This window comes from Anarhichas minor, unplaced genomic scaffold (assembly GCF_050575085.1).
Source record: "Anarhichas minor isolate MPS153535 unplaced genomic scaffold, ASM5057508v1 ptg000005l, whole genome shotgun sequence".
Taxonomy (NCBI): domain Eukaryota; kingdom Metazoa; phylum Chordata; class Actinopteri; order Perciformes; family Anarhichadidae; genus Anarhichas; species Anarhichas minor.
The window spans coordinates 4,548,148-4,568,382 of NW_027466451.1; the positions used below are offsets into that span (position 1 = coordinate 4,548,148).

Consider the following 20,235-nt stretch of genomic DNA (forward strand, 5'->3'; position numbering starts at 1 on the left):
GTACAGTGGCTGAACTTGTACTGGTTTATAGTGATTTTTAAATCCTTCATTTGGAAGAGTACTTCTGTCCTGCTTGTCTCCAGAATTTGGTTTGAACATTTTCTCGCAAACATTAATGAGAGTAATTCCTTCATATTCATTGGCTGTGGTGTAGTCTGCTTCAGGTCCTTCTTCACATTCCAGCTGTAGAGTAAGGGTAGGTCAGGCTTTGATGTTGCAGCAGTCACTCCTTGGGATCGCCACAGGCGAGCCCAATTACCGTGGGAAATGACATCACTGCAGGCGTGGCCAGTACTGTGACATGTCCGCTTCGTTTCCTGGAACTTGGACCGGAACTGAGACACCAGGGGAAATCAGACCTGGTGATAGGAGAACAAAGAGGTAATTTGAGTTGACAGCCGTGACACAACAAAGTTGAAAGTGTGTTTTGACTCAATGCAAAGCAAGTTGTAGAAGTTGCACAGTTGCACATTAAGTGCAGATGCAAGTCTTTAAGTCTACACTAACTGTGCAGACGTATGGAAATAGCAAAGAGAAGGCTTGTATAGATACTGCAAAATGGGTTGCAATCAAACCAACAATCAATAACAAATGATCTGAGATTTTTTGTTCTACACTTAATTTTTTATCTAACTTTGTACAAAAATGTATGCGGTACAGCTAAGCAATGTCCAAACCCACATAACTTTATTGTAAATACTAGTAGAGATTCCAAAAAATACTAAACATGTCGCATGAATCTTTAGTAAATGTGTAAAAGATATTATTTGATGAACCAGTTACTGAAGGTTTGCTGCTGTCTTAAAGGAATACTTCCCCTACATGACCATTTGTATGTATATATGTTACTCTCCACATGTTACCTAGAATTCTTGAAGAAAACCTTCTTTTTTTCCACATGCCTCCACAACGAACAGAGATTCCAAACTGGAGAAGTCTTGTGTGCCTATCAACTATAGGACTATATCAAGAGATCGTTTTAAACACTCTTGAATAACTCCTATAATGTAATCCAAGTCTCATTTATCCAGACATACGCTCACATGCATCTTCCCTAAAATCATCATCTTCCCTAAAGCCCGTATTATCCTAGAATTCAAGGTAACACAGGGTATGTAATTGATATAGAAATTGTCATTTTGAGGGTGAAGTATTCCTTTAAAAAACTGAATCACTCTACAGTAAGTGAATGTTAAGAATTAACAACTGTTTAGAGTTTAACAGTTTTATCCTTTATTAACCTTTAATTTTCTCAATGTTTCTCCAAACTTTTAATCAGCTTGAAGTTGAATATGTTTTAAGATTTTTCTAATTCCAAACATGATTCAAAGAAATATAATTCTTCCAGTCTGGGAAGTATTCAAACCCAAAATGTTTTAATGGATATATCATTGATCATCATCAGTATTCATTTCTGCCCTGTCTCATTTAAGTAGTTATCAACATGCATCCTGCAACAGTTGTCAGTTTGTATTATCCTACCTGTTGACGACGTTGCAGAGGACGTCATTGACTGGCTGTTGATGTGTGGCTGCATGTGTGGAGGAGTATATGTCTCATAACTTCTTCCATTTATAGTGGGGCTGGTGGGCAGCATGCAGGAATAAGAGGGCTGGCTGGATGCCTGGAAACATAAATTAATATTACCCATTAAAACAGCAGAATTTAACATCTTAATGAGCCATTCACCATTGGGTTGGTGTCATGCAAGATTAACACTGTTAACACTAATAATTAATCACTCAATTAATTGCCTTTTCCCCCACAGCAAACATGATGGTCAATTAGTCAAATCAAGGTCAAGAGGCATTTTTGTTTTTATTCAAGAAAGACTGCATAACATTTTTCAGATGGTCTCGGATTCTTCCAGAATACCCATGTACAGGAGATTACATGTAGATTGTCTGACTGCATAAAGTGGGTACTCAGACTTAAAATAGCTCAGCGTTAAAACCATGCAAAATACGGCTTTGGTATGGCCCAGTGGCTACAGGTACAGGTGAGAAGATGAAATATAATCCAGTCAGTCTAGTTGTACATGAATGACTTTTAAAGTCAGACACCAACACACTGCACAGGGGCGTATAACACTGTAAAGAAGGGATTTACAACTCTGGAAAGTTGGCCACGATAATTTTATCCTCTATCACTACAATGTTAAGGTAACTCTTCAAAAGAAAATGTGCAAAGGTTATTTGTAAGACTAAGAGTTAAATTAAGAACTCTTTTCATCCAAAGACCCCTTTCTGGAAGAAAGAGCATTGGTGTGTAATGATGATCAGCCCTGGCCATTTAGGAGCCTAATGATGAACCTGGGTGGGTTCTAGATAAATCCCTTATAAATAGATTTATAAAAGGGTTCTCGATAGACCGCCTGCGTGAATTTTAGATGAAACCCTTGAAATATAAAAGGGGACTTGGTAGACCCCCAGCATGGGTTCTTGTTAGCTCCCTTTTGAGGCTGAAAAGGGTTCTGGGTGGAACAATTACACCATAGAAGTATGCTCTGTAGAATCTCGTATAGGGTGTTCTAGGTTGAACCTTTTACAGATGATTCCAGGTATAACCCTTTGTGTTGGGTCAATTTGGGACAAGCCAAAAAACCCTATACTTGTACCTTAAACCCTATAGTTAGCACCTTTATTTCTAAGAGATACCATGCGCAACATCAAAAAGTGATATACTAGGAATTACAAACGGGGAGCTCTGTGTCTGGGCTGCCTGACTTTGTGTTGGAAGTTCATATTGAGCTATGTTCACTGGGGGCAAACATTTCTACAAAGATGTTCTAAGCAGCTGTAGGCAACACATCAACTGTTCACATGGAACCAGAACCTGACACACATGAAGATGCTATCTCTTATTTGAGGTGTTGAGGTGTGCTCGTTTAATTGTATATTGTGCTGTCTTGTAAAATAATCTTACTTGCATAGGCAGGCTGGCAGCCATACTGAAGCTGGGCATAGCTGGTAGGCTGTAGCTATTGGACAGAACTGGATCTGACCTCCCCAACATGGATCCTGATGAGAATGACACTAGAGAGATAAGGATGGGGAAATCATGAGAACACAGTATCCAAGGCAATATACCTTAACATACAAGATAGTACAATACTTCCATGACATTGGTGGATGCAGGGGAGATAGTTGGTCCTTGTAATTGTTTTGTAAGTCACAGGTAAATCTCAAAACTCTACCACCTGAGGTTAAGTAGCAGAACCCATTAATTGTAGGGTTAGTGGTTTAATCCCTGGTTCCTCCTGCCCATGTGTCCAGCTGTAGTTGATCAAGACACCAAACTCCCAAAATTGCACATTGGGAAAAAATGACTTTGGACAAAAGCATTTGCTGAATGAAAGTAATGCAACCCCAAGACTCTGGCCATGATCAGGATCAAAAGCAGCTATGTAAGTCCTTTGAACTCAAATACCTAACTCAATTGTCAGAAATCTTATTGGAATTCATGAAGTACAATACTGGAGCTGCAGTAGTATTGCTGTATTTGAAGGAGCTTTTGTTTTTTACAGCCTATAATTATGGGGAGGACAGTGAGCTAGACGACAATAAACTATTAATGATGTGTAAATACAATACAAACTGTAGCAAGAAAGAAGCAGCTAACCATGCCTTGTATTTGAAATTGTTATAATTAGCCAATCAATTCTTAAGTTATGGCCAAAAGGTTATGTGTTTTTTAAGAGGTCACAGTGACCTTTGACCACCAAAATCGAATCAGTTCATACTTGAGTCCAGGTGGATGTTTGTTCCAAATTTGAAACTTTGCTTAAGGCAGTTCACAGAATGGACAAGAAGACGTACAGACAGACAACCCTAAAGCATAATACCTCCGACCACGGCTGTTGCCGGCGCGGAGGCATGCAAAATGAACTTTTAGTAGAACAACAACTTGAACAGTATCCATTAGTTATTATGCTCATAATAAGTGTCAGTCAAATAGTATATGTACTTGTAGTACATGTCCTCGTCAGTACCTGGTGTAGTAGGTTGTGGTATTGGCTGGTAAACACTGGGGTTGAAGCTGCTGCTGATGGGAATATGGTTGGAGGAGTTGGACACTTGACGACGTTGATTTCTCAGCTTCTCTTCTCTTCTCCACTTCGCTCGTCTGTTGGAGAACCAAACCTGCAAATGCCAGAATAGAAAAGAAAAAGACATACATTGTAATAAGGTTAAAGGATGGGTACATTTTTTCAAGTCTCTTAAAACAATACTGACATGTCCATATGTTTCATTAATGTTATTTAATGAAAAAAACATGTTGTATTACAAAACAGAACACTCATACATACACACATAAAATAATGATATATGTGACGGTTCCCTGCCACGTTCCTGGTTGTGTGTGTGTGTGTGTCCCTTTAACGACAGGATTGCAAACTGGAGACACCTGGGCCAGTGCTCCAGGATAAAGCCCCGCCTTCCTGGCAACATGGGCCTCTCCTATCACCCCGTGGAGGAGCGAGGACGGCGTTCCACACACCATTTGTCATTGGACGACTTGTTATGTCGAATAAAACTCTTTTCTTTTGGGCAAACTGTCTGCGTCTCCCTGAATAGGTCATGGCTGTCAGAGCCAGGTCGTGACAGTTGGGGGCTCGTCCGGGATCTTGGACCGTGTTGCGGTCGTTGGTAGGTAGCTTGGTTTGTTTGAGTAGTGCTACTACCCTTTCGTAATTGTTGGTAAGTGTACGTCACCGTGGACGTCACTAAATTGTAGTCGGGGTTTCCCTGGATTCCCTATAGCGCTGGTTGATGTGCGTAATTTCCTTTGCGGGAAACAGGCACTTTGGTTTGGGAGAGGCAGTTTGTATCCATTTCGGGCATAGAGATTCGGTTTTGAGATTGGGAGTTGTTCTCTCCTCTCGGCGTACAATTGCAAATCAAGGTAAGGGACGTGTTGTCTGGCTGGTGCACTTAACGTAACTCTGAGGCAAGCGTGGTCCCCCTGTCAGGTTCAGAGGCGTTACCCCTTTGGGTTTTGTCTTGTTTTTTGTTTTATTAATGTTGCGGTGACCGTGGTTAGAGCAATCTGCTCGGGAGCACATCCATGGTTCTAGGGGAGTCGCCAGTGTCTGGTTGCTTTCCCTCGCCACTGGGCTTCAGTGCGTAAGTACCCGCCACCATTAACTGCATGAAGACTAGGGTTGAGTTGTATGTAGATAGATTATTGTTAGGCAGTCAGCTAGAGGGGCACACTCGTATGCTGATTAGGCCAGACTCCGTGGCTTGTGCACCAGTAGCATTCACTGTTCGTTTCGTTGATTTCAGGTACACTTAAGGATGGAGACTGTTGAGAGCTTCTTTGCTTCGCCCTCTGAGAAGTTGTTAGATCTTTGCACAAAAGATCAACTGCTGATCATAGCAGACTATTATAAAATCAAAGTGGTTGATAAACGTCTGAAGGAGAGAGTGAAGGCCATTTTGAAGTCTAATTTGTTTGAAAGAAATGTTTTGACTGAGGGTCCGTCAGCTGTTTTGCCGAAGGCTGCGTGGGCTCCGCCCCAAACAGGATCTAATTTCACGTTTGAACAGCAAAAAGAGTTGCTGATGTTACAGCTTGACCACGACAAGTTTAAGCAAGCTGAACTGGAGCAGGTATTGGCTGTGGAGAGGCTGCGCCAGCAGACCGAACATGCCAAGTTGGAGGTTGAGCAGTTTAGACTGTCGTTAGTTAAGGAAGGCAAGCTGTCAACTGAGTTCAATGGGAAGTCGTCGTCTTTTTCAGAGCAATCGGCAGAGGGGTTCGATGTTTTGGGTAACTTAAGGCTCTTGCCAAAATTTTCTGAAAAAGAGCCGGAATTATTTTTTTCATTGTTTGAGCGTGTGGCAGATGCGCGTAATTGGCCAGACTCAGCGCGCACGCTGATGCTGCAGTGCATGCTGACTGGGAGAGCACAGGAGGCGTCCTCCTCGTTAACCGATGCTGATAGTGAAAACTATTCGTCTGTGAAGGCAGCGGTGTTAAAGGCATATGAGTTGGTTCCAGAGGCCTACCGGCAAAGATTTAGGAACTTGGAAAAAGGGGAGAATCAGAGTCACCTGGAATTCGCGCGTGATCTGAATATTCATTTCACTCGTTGGTGCTCGGCTTCTGGGGTTGTTGACTTTGTTCAGTTGGGTGAACTTTTGGTGCTAGAGCAGTCCTTTTAATGTCGAGGGTCCCCAGATCTGGGGACCCTCGGTAGCGTCATTTTTAGATCATTGAACGCATATTAATTATGAATATGAATATAATGATGTCGCATACCACGTGAAACGTCAGAACCTGGGTTAAACTAATATAAAATCCGTTTGAACATACTCCAAAAGCAACTCAGTCACCAACCTTTAGCATAACTACAATACCATATTCATATTTCGCCAGAAGTGTGCACACGCTAACAAACAAAGCGAGATGGCAGAAAGCACGCCACGAACACAACGGTTACGGACATAACCGTAACATTTCTCTCCGTCACACTATCGCTGAGATATGAGCCAACAGACACCAGCAACACAAATCACATTATCGCTTTATGATCATAAATATGACTCACTTTTGACGTTTTCAAGAAGAAAAATCGAATATCCCCGCATTATTTTGCTGGAAAAGGTTCAACGGACTTCCTATCTAGCAACAGAGACACACCTTTCCTTTGGGAGGGGGGATTTCACCCCTCAGGGAGAGGAGGAATGTGCTCTCTGCCCCGGAGCCTGCGCCTCACTATTTTCGGAGACTTGATGATTTCGACTGGCCAACAGGCCTGTCAGTCATTTTGAAGTGATTAGATCAATTCTATTGGCTCTGTGGAAGCCAGAGAGGTATGAACCTTTGAGCTCCGTCAAGGGAATCAAAAGTTATCGACGTGCGTATGTGAAACAGAGCCAGCAAAACGAGAGACAGCATTACGCACTCGAGTTTACGCAAAGATTCTGCATGTTTTGTAGCGTCGTGTGAGTAGCTTTTACGGTTTATTTTTCAACACTTTTTGGAAATTGATTTAGAGGAAGATGTCTAAACAAGTCTCGAAGACACATTTCACCAGGGAGGAAATATTGGAACTGCCGCAGACTGAGCACTGGGAACGTCCAGACACGTCCTGAAGATTCGTGTCTGATGAAAAGGGCCTCGTGGTTCGGGAAAAAACACAGGACACCAGTGACTCTGATTACTGTCTTTCATCAGCGGAAAGGTATGGATTGTCTTATAAATGTTATATTTATTGATTTATTGGTATCGGATGTTCTGGCTATCCAGCCTGTTCAGGCCAAAATCCTAGCTTAGCTAAGTCTGATTGTAGTGTGTGTGTGATGGAGGTTTGTGTGTGTGTCTTCCACATTCGTGTTTACAGTGATGACGATTACGAGCCCCCCCCCCCATGCCAGTGTGCCAGGTACTTCAAGTGCCTCACAGCCAGCAAGCCGAGGACAAAAGAAAGCTCAACGATCAGCTCCAGGACGTCCACAGCCTCAGCCAGCCGCATCACCTCCCCCCATGGCTTCACACCCACAGTCGTTGGCATCTCATTCAGAGTGGAGCGGAGCATCACCCCCGACCACTCAACAGAAGAGACGGCGTGCCTCTCTGGGAGCTTCTGCTCCAGCTACCAAGCATGGAAAACCAAGGTCAACAACAGACAGTGAGGAGGAGGACGACAGGTGGCACAACATAGAGGAGTGCATCCAACCAGACCCTCTCAGGTTCATGCCAGCCAGGACCCACATTTGACACTCCCCTTGTTTTTTTGTGTGGTTTTTTTGTGTGGTTTTTAGTTTATTGTTTCAAATGTTTACAGTAAAAATAAATCTTTCATTTGGATTCAATATTCAGTTGATTTGTGTGTTATTTTGAATGGGAAAATATATATATATTTTTTTCAAAAAAAGCCAGAAATTGCTGCATTTGGATGTGTTGAACACCATTAGTAATATATAAGTGAAATATGTAGCTTAGTACATGAGGAAATTCAAATGGCACACATGGTGCCCAAATGTGCCCAAATGCACATTTTGGAAATCTCGCCTAAACCTTCTGTACTAAAACCTCTCATTTTGTTGTGCTTCACTTTATCAAAGTAAAACTTTGCAGAGAGACTGTTCACATATATGTGCTATGATTTGGGAGATGTTTTAGGCTGGTAGCTGCATCATTTTAATGAAATAATAACAATAAAAGGGCTTTTTTTTCAGGCGAACCTGAAACTTTTCAATTTGAGCTGTGTGCCATGTTCATTTACTCTTAACCAGTAACTTATACACTGATATTTACACATCTGAACAAATCGCACAAGTGTTCCCTTTTATTACAACACAACAATTATTCAAATAGACCTTGTGGTTGCAAAGATGTACTCTTTTGAGTATGGGTATGCAATTTTCGAGCAGAGGGCTAAAAATAGGGCTCGGGCTTAAATTCGGTTCCTGTGCATGTTGCAGCGGACATCAGTGAACAGAAAGTAACGAACACGGCTGCAGCGGCGGCACTCACTGACGATTACGTGCTTACGCACAGATGCGGATTTGCTGATCACAGGTCTGGTGCTGCCGGTGGCAGAGAATCACTGGGCAGAGTTGGTGGAACGCTTCCAGATAGAGGCGGCAGTAGTCTGCGTAATGCGGAGCGAGTTTGTAACTATTGTCACAAACGAGGACACTGGAAGGTCGACTGTCAGTTGTTGAAACCTCAGCCTGACCATGCTGCGTATGGGTCTCATGCTAAAGAGGTTGGGCTAGCCGCACCCGCTTGTCAAGTCAACACTCCTGATGGTTTTGACTTGCAGGTAACAGACTGGTCCCGGGAGTTTGGATCCCTACCGGCCATTTATCCATGAAGGCGTGGTGTCGATGGTAGGAAGTACGACGAAGGTGCCAGTGACAATTCTAAGGGACACAGGGGCTTTGGACTCTTTAATTTTGGCAGGAGTACTTCCCTTGTCAGGGGAGTCTAATACGGGAGATCTGGTTCCCGTTCGGGGTATGAATTTAAATGTGATGTTGGTTCCGGTGCACAAAGTAATGCTCCATTGTGATTTGTTCCAGGGTGTAGCTAAGCTAGCGGTGCGACCAGCATTTCCAGTCCAGGGGATTTCTATCATCCTGGGAAACGACTTGGTTGGTGCGCGTGTCTGGGCGGATGTACCTCCACCAGTGGTGCAACCGGGGCCACTGTTAAGCGTAGACCCATGCGAGCGGGGTGTCCCTGAAGCGTTCACGGCCTGCGCAGTAACATGTGCAATGGCAGCTATGGAACCTGTGCCTCAGTCAGAGAGAGAAAGTGTTGCAGTGAAATTCTCGCTGCCTCTGTCTAACTTTCCTCTGTCAATATCTCGCAGCGATCTGAGTGCAGAGCAGCAGGCTGACCCCTCCCTGAAGGAGCTGTTTCAACAGATTCGCCCTGAGATTGTGGTACTGAACGGAGCTGGTGGTTATTTCCTGCAGGATTTGCTGTTGGTGAGAAAGTGGGTGCACCATAGTGGGAGTTTTGTCGGGGAACCAGTGTTTCAGATAGTTTTACCAGGGAAACTGCGTAACTCAGTGTTAAAAGTGGCTCATGATGAGTCAGGGCACTCTGGTGTAAGGAAAACTTATGACCGTATATTGAGGCACTTCTTTTGGCCTCGTATGAAGAGAGATGTCTGTCAATTCGTTAGAACATGTCATATATGTCAACTGACTGACAAACCTAATCAGACCCTAAAGCCTGTGCCTCTGTGCCCTATTCCCGCAATCAGCCACCCGTTTGAGCATTTGGTAATCGATTGTGTAGGTCCTTTGCCTCGCTCAAAGACAGGTGCTACTTACCTACTGACTGTTATGTGCCAAAGTACCCGCTATCCTGCAGCGTACCCCTTGCGTACCATAACGACTAGGTCGGTGGTGAGAGCACTGTCCCAGTTCATTTCGGTGTTTGGCATTCCCAAGGTCATTCAGTCTGACCAAGGGACAAACTTTTCTTCTCACATGTTTTCGCAGGTGTTGAAGCAGCTTCGTGTACAGCACAACCAAGCCTCCGCTTACCATGCTCAGGGTCAGGGTGCATTGGAGCGCTTCCATCAGACGTTAAAATCCCTCCTGCGGGCTTACTGTATGGAGCTGGGTAGAGACTGGGAGGAGGGTTTGCCCTGGTTAATGCTTGCAGCTAGAGAGGTGACATAGGAGAGCACTGGGTTTAGCCCAAATTAATTGTTTTTTGCTCACACCGTAAGGGGTCCTTTGGCGGCATTGTCAGAGGGTTGGAAGGAGGCAGAACCTCCTAAAAACTTAGTTGAGTATGTCAACGGCTTTAGGCACAGGTTGTACACAGCGGGGGAGCTAGCTCGAGAGAATCTGGAGTTAGCCCAAGGAAAAATGAAACGCTTGTATGACCGTCGCGCGGAGCGACGCATTTTTAGTCCTGGAGACCAGGTGCTAGCCTTGCTCCCTATGGTTAATTCGCCTTTCCAGGCAAAGTTCACCGTTCCGCATGCAGTGTTGAAGCAGATCTCGGCGCAGAACTATGTAATTTCAACACCTCAGCGTAGGAAGCCATCCCAGCTTTGTCATGTGAACTTGCTGAAGCCGTACTATGTGCACACCTCTGAGCCCCTTTTATGTGGGGGGGTTCGTGCAGCTTGTGTAGCAGATCCGGGGTTAGCGGACTCTCCACCGACCCTGTGGGGAGGTGAGGAAGACTCATTAAAGTCGCCCGACCAAGCCCTGCTGCTTGGCCGGTTGAGTAACTCGGAAACTCTTGCCAAGCTCGAGGAGCTAGTGGGGCACTTACCTGGGTCGTGCCGTGCAGAGCTAGTTAAGTTGATCTGAAATTTTCAGTGCCTGTTCCATGATACACCTGGTCGTACTCACTTGATTGAGCACGACATTGACATTGGGGAGGCCAAACCAATTAGACAGAGATTCTATCGCGTAAATGAAAATAAACGCAAATACTTGGACGCAGAGGTGGGCTATATGCTTGAAAACAGCATTGCAGAACCCTGTTTTTCCAGTTGGTCTTCACCATGTCTGCTGGTTCCAAAGTCGGATAATACGCCCCGTTTCTGCTCTGACTTTCGTAAGGTTAATAATGTCACTAAGCCTGATTCTTTCCCACTTCCCAGGATGGATGATTTGATTGATCAGGTGGGCTCGGCAAAATTTGTCAGTAAGTTTGACCTTCTTAAAGGATATTGGCAGGTTCCCTTGTCCCAGCGAGCCCGTGAAATATCTGCATTCATAACTCCAACTGGTCTCTACTCGTACACGGTGATGCCTTTTGGCCTGCAGAATGCGCCAGCTATGTTCCAGCGCCTGATGAACCGAGTTGTCGGGGACATGCAGGGCTGTGCAGTTTATATTGATGATGTGGTAGTGTATTCTGACACTTGGGAAGCTCATTTGGAACGCATACAGGAGCTGTTTAATCGTTTGGCAGATGCGAGGCTTACGATAAACCTTGCAAAGTGTGAGTTTGCCAGGGCAACCGTGACCTACCTCGGGCATGTGGTCGGCCAGGGTAGTGTATGACCTGTCGGTGCCAAAGTGCAGGCTGTGGAACAGTACCCAGTGCTAACCTCAAAGAAGGAGCTGATGCGTTTTCTGGGCCTGGTTGGCTATTATAGGAGTTTTTGTAATAACTTTTCAACAGTCGTGGCACCACTCACTGATTTGCTTAAGGGCAAAGCAAAGTTTGTCTGGTCACCGAACTGTCAGGACGCATTCGTACAGGTGAAAACACTGCTCTGCTTGTCCCCAGTTCTGGCTGCTTCACGCCTTGACAGGCCATTCAAACTCTACGTGGATGCTAGCCATGTAGGCGCAGGGTCCGTCCTAATGCAAGTAGATGACCTGGGGGTAGACAAGCCTGTTAGTTTCTTCTCAAAGAAATTTAACTCGTATCAGTTAAACTATTAGGTCATTGAAAAAGAAACGCTAGCGCTAATCATGGCTTGAAAACATTTTGATGTTTATGTTGGTGGCAGTGGTACCCCTGTAGTGGTGTACACGGACCACAACCCACTGACCTTCCTCAATTCTTTGCAGTGTTCCAACCAGAGGCTGGTCAGGTGGTCACTGTCCTTGCAGTCGTACTGCCTAGATATCCGCTATGTGAAGGGGACTGACAACGTGGTGGCAGACGCGTTGTCCAGGGCTCCCCAATAAGCGTTGGACTATATGTTATTTTCCTTGGTTCTCCTCTTGTCCCTTCCTAACTGTTTAGAATGCTTCCAAGATGCGCCGATTGCTACAGTGGGGACCTGAGTCAAAAGATGCTGGACCGTTAAGTTAAGAACATTCGGTAAAGTATTGTATTTTGGGTTTTTCAGCCAAGTTTTGGTATTTTTGAGTTTGTTTGCTAAAGGTGTCTTATACAATTTTGTTTGATACTGGGATTCCCTGCGGGACCCAGTTCTTATGGGGGGGGGGGGGGGGGGTGTGACGGTTCCCTGCCACGTTCCTGGTTGTGTGTGTGTGTGTGTGTCCCTTTAACGACAGGATTGCAAACTGGAGACACCTGGGCCAGTGCTCCAGGATAAAGCCCCGCCTTCCTGGCAACATGGGCCTCTCCTATCAGGTCGTGACAATATATAATAGAGCTTACCTGTATTCTTGCCTCTGGAAGGTCTATTTTGTTGGCCAGGCGTTCTCGAGCAAACACATCTGGATAGTGAGTCCTTTCAAACTCTGGAACAAAAACACATTGTTTCATTAGATGATAACTTTAGTTTTGCCATTTCTAATTGTTGTACATTAGGAAAATCAATCTACAGTCACAAAATCTGTGAGGGGCTGTGTTTTGGCCTTTTACAGATGTTTTAATGATTCACTCCTCACATTCAGTGCTGCCATACATTTTCTGTCTGGACAACTGCACAACTCATATTATGATTAAAGTCAGTCAAAACAGACACCTAAATAGTTACCTAATTAATAGTCAACTTTACTCCGGCTCTTATTACCACATGGTCAACTATTGCTACAGATTGGGGAATAATTTTACATAATATAACTAGAACTTGAAAAAAAGGAAACTGTGTGTGTGTGTGTATGTATGTGTGTGTGTATGTATGTATGTATGTATGTATGTATATATATATATATATATATACACACACACACACAAACTATATATGTGTATATGTATATATATGTATATATATATATAGTTAGTGTGTGTGTGTGTATATATATATATATATTAGTGCTGGGCAACGATTAAAATATTTAATCACGATTAATCGCATGGATTTTTTGCGATTAATCTCATTGTTATGAACTTTTGAATTCAATAATGAATTCAAAAGTAGTGTATTGCGCACTTTTATTTAAAAAGTCCTGCTATATGAACAAAAGGGCAATACCATTTGTTTCACGAGATGCAGGTAGCATGTTTTATACTTAATGTGAATATAATTCATACTTTGTTGGCATCTTATTCTGAAAACCGGATGTTCGTCTGAAGAAACCGGATGTTGTCTCACGTTAATCTTTCCGCTAACTTTCAAAGTCCTTCGCTCGCTCCCGATTTGTGCTGTTTGAATGCGTTTACCGTGAATTTCAGCATATAGGTGCACTAACATGTAAGTGTCTGCTGAGTTGACCACGGAGATCTGAGTGTCTGCTGAGTTTACCGCAGCGATGTCCAGTAGTCTCCAGGGAGAGCAACAGCTGGTGCAGCTTCTCTCTTTATTTCTAAAAATGCGTTAAAAATGCGTTAACACGCGATTAAATAATTGTCGGCGTTAATTAGCACTAATATATATATATATGTGTGTGTGTGTGTGTGTGTCGTAGAGTACATCCACACTACTCTATTCTATTTGGAATACGGAGTTGTCAAATAGAAACGATCTCCGTCCACACGGGCGTTTCAGCATCGTTTTCGAATTGATCTGCATCCACACGGCAACCTTCAAAAATCGATATCACGTGACCATTAACGTACACTGGGCATGCGCGTGTAATAAAGTAGTCTTTAATAATGAAAGGTCGTGTTTGATACTTAAGATCTTCTCTAAAATCTTCCTCTATGAACTCAAACAGACAAAGTTCGTGGAAAGTTTTAGAAGTTTTATTTTTCAGACTTAGTTACAGCGCTGCGGGTCTTTCTCTATCTCTCTCTCTCTCACATAACAAATTCACTTTAAAATCAACACTTACACATAAAGGTTTACTAGATTATGGGTCCATAGATGTGGTGAAGACACGTCTCTCACTCGTTTCCTCGTTGTTGTCTGTTCTCACTCGTAGCTCTGCTGGTGGCTTAGCTATCTGTCCTACTGAATAGCATTTACTGCTAACGTGACTTCAGACGGCCGCTCCGTAGGGCTGATAACGCTACTGGTCACACCGCTCGCTAATCGCTCCAATAACAGCTGCTTCCTCTGTAATAATGCAGACTTTAACTGAACAGCTGCTAGTAAAGACAACAAGGTCAGCAACGCCTGTAATCAGTTGTCCATGTTAGATTAACCTGGTAGTCGATCGGTAATCAATGTTGTTGTTAGTAAGCTTCCGGGTAAGGGTCACGTGATAGGAGTGTGACGAATCAGGGAAGGACACGTCATGCTGCTAAGAACCAATCAAGTAGCGAACGCTGGTGTGGGCGTCATCGTTTCTGAATGTATACGTTCCGACCGTCCACACGAAAACGCAACCCCGGAGTTTTCAAACTCTTCCGACCTCGGGAGTGTTTTCAAACTCCTCCGTTTACGGTGCTCTAAAACTCCGGCGTAGTGTGGACGCTCAGTGTAAACGTAGCAAAACATGTGCGTTTCCAAACAAAAAAACGGAGTAATGTGGACGTGGCCTTAGAGGAGGACTTGCTGTTTACCAAATTCCACATCAATGTTTACAACTGCAAGATTTAGGAGACTTTTGATATGTCCAGAACATTAGGCATGTTCTCTAGGACATGCAATCATCAAGAACATAAATTTCACGACAGTAGAACACAGTATCATACTACGAGATTTGCTAGGTGACAGTAGACAAGACATGACAGTTCCCCTCTTCATTGTGACGTCAACATGGACCATTTCTGATTGGATGAATTCAAAACTTGCTGAGCTGTCGTTGGTCTTTCTTTCATGTGTAAGAACATGGCATTTGTTATGGAGATATTTTTAAATGTCTCCCCAGGGGAGACACTACAGGTGACGAGGATACAAGTATTAACTTCCTCAGTTGACTACTTACATTTCCAGAACATTGGATAAAAACGTGTTCAAAATTCTTCTTTCATTTTTTCGACACACGAGAGTAAAAGATTTTTGCAGAGGGAATTTCAGATTTGTCTTTGTATTACTCCATAAATCAGAACAACAATACAAACAAAATAGTGAAACGGCGACTGTGGCTCAGTGGTAGAACAGGGTCGTCCTTCAATCAAAGGGTCGACGGTTCGATCCCTGGCTCCGCTATGTCAATGTGTCCTTGGGCAAGACACACCTCAAATGTACTCCCGTGTCTGTGTGAATGTTAGTTAGTCCTGATGGTAGCCCCTTCCATCAGTGTATGAATGTGTGAATGATGACATGTAGTTTAGTCATCGGAAGACTAGAAAAGTGCTGTACAAGTAAGTCCATCAAAATCAGGTTTTGAATAAAATAAATGAAACATTTTTAATTCAATATTCCCAATGTGCATAGTTGAAATATTTATTTAAAAGGTTAGAGAGTTTGCAGACCGCGTCATTGTGGAAACACATTGTGAATCTGACCTCGCTCGGTTGAGTCAAAGTGGATATTTTCCACACTTCAGTCACATACAGAAAGAAAACACAACACACAGGAAACGTATGTGGGTGTATTATGTACTGATGCACAACGACCAGTTACCTTTCTCCAGTGCTTCTATCTGGTCCTGTGTAAATGACGTTCTGTTTCTCTGCAGTTTCCTCTTCAGCTGAAGCCTCATCTGAGTCTCCTCTGAGTCTTCACCGTTGGAACTAACTGATATGGTGTTCTCCCCTCCCTCTGCCTGTGGACACTCTGCACCAAGGAAGGAAGGAAGGAAAGTTGGGTTTGGGCTCGAACAGGTATCCACGTCGTATAATGTAAAACCTTTCCATTACAAGTAAAATAATGCAATCAAAATGTACAGGATGAAAACTGAATTTTGTAATTTATACATTTTCAAAAAATATAGATATTATGAGGAGTTTAATTTTCAATAATAGATCATATTTTCTGTTCTATATGTGAAATCTTAAATGATAAAGTAACAAGTAACTCCAGCCATCAGATAAATGTAGTGGAGTAAAAACAGCAATAATCCACTTCAACGTGTAGCAGCTAAAAATGTAATAAACATGGAAATGCTTAAGGAAATACCAGTACCTCAAAACTGTGCGTACGTGAGGAGATGTATTTTGTTTTGACCAACTACATGATCATCTTAATACAAACATAATAAAAGGAAACCAAACCCTAACACTGAACAGCTTTAAGTAGGTAATGACTTTCCAACAATGTGGCAGACTGGGTCCAGACCCACAGGTGTATCACAGGAGGTTTTATTATATATCTTCCATACACATTTATTTAACAGTTATATCTGCAGTATACCTTTGAGCAACTTGCCTCAATTTGCATATTGTTCTGATAATTTTAGCCTACTTATGACAACGATTCTAATATGAAAGGCTTGTTTTACTGATGAGAGGAAAAATAAACAGAAAAGAAAGTTTTGGTAAACATTGCTCTAGCTGCTCGAGCTAAATGTATTCTTTGCCGCTATTGCACAGCGGTCAGCGCTAGTTCTCTTATATGTATTGAGAGGGAACCCTAGTCATGGTCACAATTTTATAACACAACAATTAACAACCCACAACTAACGCTCTTTAACAGAGAAGAACACCACAGCACACAACAGTCTGTGACACATTAACAATTTGTAACACTAATAATACATTTATAAAATTTCACCGCCGAACTGCTTGCTGGGTACAGCTCGCTCGCGAACCTGCTTGCTAGCACAACAGTCTGCTAACAGCTGGGAGAGGCTCCATCGCTCCAGCTACGTTACATTAAAGAACAGAACAGAGCGATGCAGGATGAACAAAGACAGACCGGAGATGCACCGATAGAATTTGACACATGCAACGCTGATTACCGTAATATGTGTGGTATTTGTTATAAATGTACAGTACATTGGTGCAAAGACGGCGATAAGAAGCTGTACGTGGAGGGGCTTAGGACCCAGGGGAATGTAGGTGAAGGAAACAGGAAGAGACGGAAGACACGCCACACAAACAGCTGTTCACCGCTCGTCACGATCCTGCAGACCAGTGATTCTCAACTGGTGGTTCGTCACAGACCCGTTTTCAGTGCTTTGCTTTATGCAGCGGAGTTATTCACGCTCCTTTCCAGCATTTACGGCACTTGTTCAGCGGTGCAGGAAAAACACCGACCAATGCGTTGTAAATCACGACACGTGATGCAGTTTAGCCAATAAAATAAAGGTATTCTGATATGTTTCCTGACGCCAGTGAGATGTACCCACACCGTGACACAGGGGGGAGAGACAAGGAAAGACATGACAGAGCAGAGCTCTAATAATGTTAGATGTGACAGTCAAATATGTGTATGATCCGGTCAAAGACTCAAACTGCTAAAAAGACCACAGTCATTAACCTTTACACTAAAAACACTGTGTCAAAAATGTCTGCTTAATAAGTAAGTGCACGATAAAATATGCATTAATACGATAAAAAAATACCGTGTAAGATCCCAGCTAACTGATGAACACCTCAGATCTGTTCTGAGAAATGCCACAACCAAACTGACACCAAACGTTGACGCACTGGTTAAAAAGGGTGACCAACAACACTGTTCCCACTGAAATTAAATGCAAGTTACTTTTTAGGTCATGGCTTTTACTTGTAATTTATATTAGTTCACACAAACACTCCATTCATCTGCTACTGGCCCGGCCCGTCTGTCAAATTTTAAAACTCAATGTGGCCCCCGAGCCAAAAAGTTTGCCCACCCCTGCTCTAGCATGTATATTAGCAATATCCACTCAATCAATGGCTGCAGTACTTCACTCAAACCCAGGCCGTGATCAGCGTAGACAATGAAATATGTTATACTCAGATCCATGAAATGAACCCATGCAAAAAGGAGTGAAGGTACAGGGAGGGCACTTCAGAGTGGAGATCTCCAGCGTGAGATCCCCGAGCAGACGGGAGCTCGACTCCAGCTCCCTGTGGAACTCGTGTTATTTGTGGTGCTAGCCTAATTATTCATTATCCCCAGCAGACGGAGACTGCAAAACAGAATGAAGCCATTGCTCAGTGTCACAGTCAGTCAGGCAGAAAGAGACACAAATGAGAGCAGACGCCCCATTCTCCCTCCCCTACTCACACACACACACACACACACACACACACACACACACACACACACACACACACACACACACACACACAGGCACAAACATGTTGTAGACTGATGGGGAGGCAGCAGCCGTGGTAGTATAGCATGACTTTGTTTGACTGTTGTAATCCCAGGGTGCTGGAGGAGGAGCAGCAGCACATGAGCCTCCTCCATACAGCAAACGGGGCCCTCAGCCGCACACTCTGAAGGAAACTGCTTATGTCAACTCTATACAATGTGTCCTCTGTCCCATATAATGTCAATTTTGAAAATAATTGAAGGCATTGTACAATGGGGCAAATCTGACTAAAGGAGGCTGCAGTCAAAGTCAGTAATAGACAGTGGTGGGCCATCAGGGCCTGCAAGGCCTTCTCTGCTGGCCTAAACAGAATCACAAAGTTATAGCTATTTTATAATTTAATATATTTTCTTAAATACACTACATGCAGTGGCGGCTGGTCAATAGAGGGCAATGGGGCATGGCCCCACCTTGAGCCACACAAAAAAAAAAAATATATATATCATAAATCATAAATTATACAAATTGTCAATATTTGTGTTTTTGAACTATGGAATGTACCCATTAATATGTGTAAAATATGATATCTGCGCAAAATATATGCTTTTCCTGCTCGTGCTCTCTGCCTGTGTGCACGATATGTCTCAGAACGCGCAGCTAGGGGGGCCAAATCGTTTTTGCGCAAAAGAGGCGGGTCTATGAAGCAGTTTAGCCAATTGCTGATTAAAGATGTAAATGAGTGACATACAATTTAGCCAATCAGCGCCCTCAAATAGATTCAGTGTGGGGTCAGAGGGATTTTGCCCCCCTAGCTGTGCGTTCTCGTCAGGAGAAGTCTCTACAGGCGCCAGCGCGAGCACTGCTCCTCCAAGACCCGTTTGAGAGGAGAACTTTGGTGGAGATTATGCAGACCAAAGAGCTGATCCCAGATCAGCCTGACCTCACAATCAGACAGCAGACTAGCGGGAAAGGGAAGCAGTACATGCGAAGCTTCTCTACTGTACACCAGACAGGTTTGGCTAGCAAGATGACGTCATGCTAATTACTTATTTAGCTTTTTAAAACAACGGGGACAGATCCAGCACGGACAGTTAGGGAGTGAGGGATGAGGAGGTAAGGAAACATGAGAACACCAGGGTAGGGAGTGAGGGATGAGGAGGTAAGGAAACATGAGAACACCAGGGTAGGGAGTGAGGGATGAGGAGGTAAGGAAACATGAGAACACCAGGACACACATGGAGAACTCTGTCAAGCTACATATTAGGCAAAGTGAACATCTTTTCTTCTACATAGTTGTCCTCAGTCTCATCTGCTTAACTTGGTCATGGAGGCATCAACATTTAACTGAGATGGTAAATTAACAGTGAAAACTCATCATAGCTTAATTTAACATCAGTATTCATAATTACACTTCATGTTTACTTCTCCTGATCTTTACCTCCTATAACAAGGTCCATAGGGGCATCTCAATAAATAAACATGTTATATTATATTATATTATATAAGTGTCATTTACTGCTTTTTTTCGTGTTGGAATAAATGTTAAATATTTAACTGCAAAGTAGTAATGCGTGTTTGATACTTTCATTTTTTTTGCATTAAATCATACTGGGATGTTTGCTGAAATTGATAGGATGGCCCTACCTAGAACACTTTCCACCAGCCGCCACTGACTACATGTATTATAATTTATATAAATATTTTTCCCATTATCTTATGTTCTCATTGCACAGCTACTGTCTTCCTCAGTTGCTCTGCTTCCAGTGCAGCTTGTTTTAAGTAGAGCTTTTATCCAATCAGATCTCACCTCTGTGTCTCTAGGTAAGAACAGAGGCAGAGGCCTGCAGACTCACAAGTGCAT

General features: G+C 43.3%; 1 protein-coding gene across 2 annotated transcripts in view; it reads right to left on the minus strand.

Moving 5' to 3' along the window:
- Positions 1–273: 273 nt before the first annotated feature.
- The window catches only part of LOC142971971 (paired box protein Pax-6-like), a 38,368-nt gene continuing 18,406 nt past the window's right edge, over positions 274–20,235 (minus strand). Inside the window, exons 6-11 of one of the 2 annotated variants that reach the window (XM_076112726.1) lie at positions 15,815–15,967; positions 12,577–12,659; positions 3,992–4,142; positions 2,926–3,035; positions 1,483–1,624; positions 274–359 (exon numbers count right to left, since the gene is read on the minus strand). In XM_076112726.1, the coding sequence (XP_075968841.1) occupies positions 274–359; positions 1,483–1,624; positions 2,926–3,035; positions 3,992–4,142; positions 12,577–12,659; positions 15,815–15,967 (725 nt within the window). Of the gene's footprint in view, positions 360–1,482; positions 1,625–2,904; positions 3,036–3,991; positions 4,143–12,576; positions 12,660–15,814; positions 15,968–20,235 lie in introns of those variants that run through there. The other variant, XM_076112732.1, reaches the window with a different exon arrangement.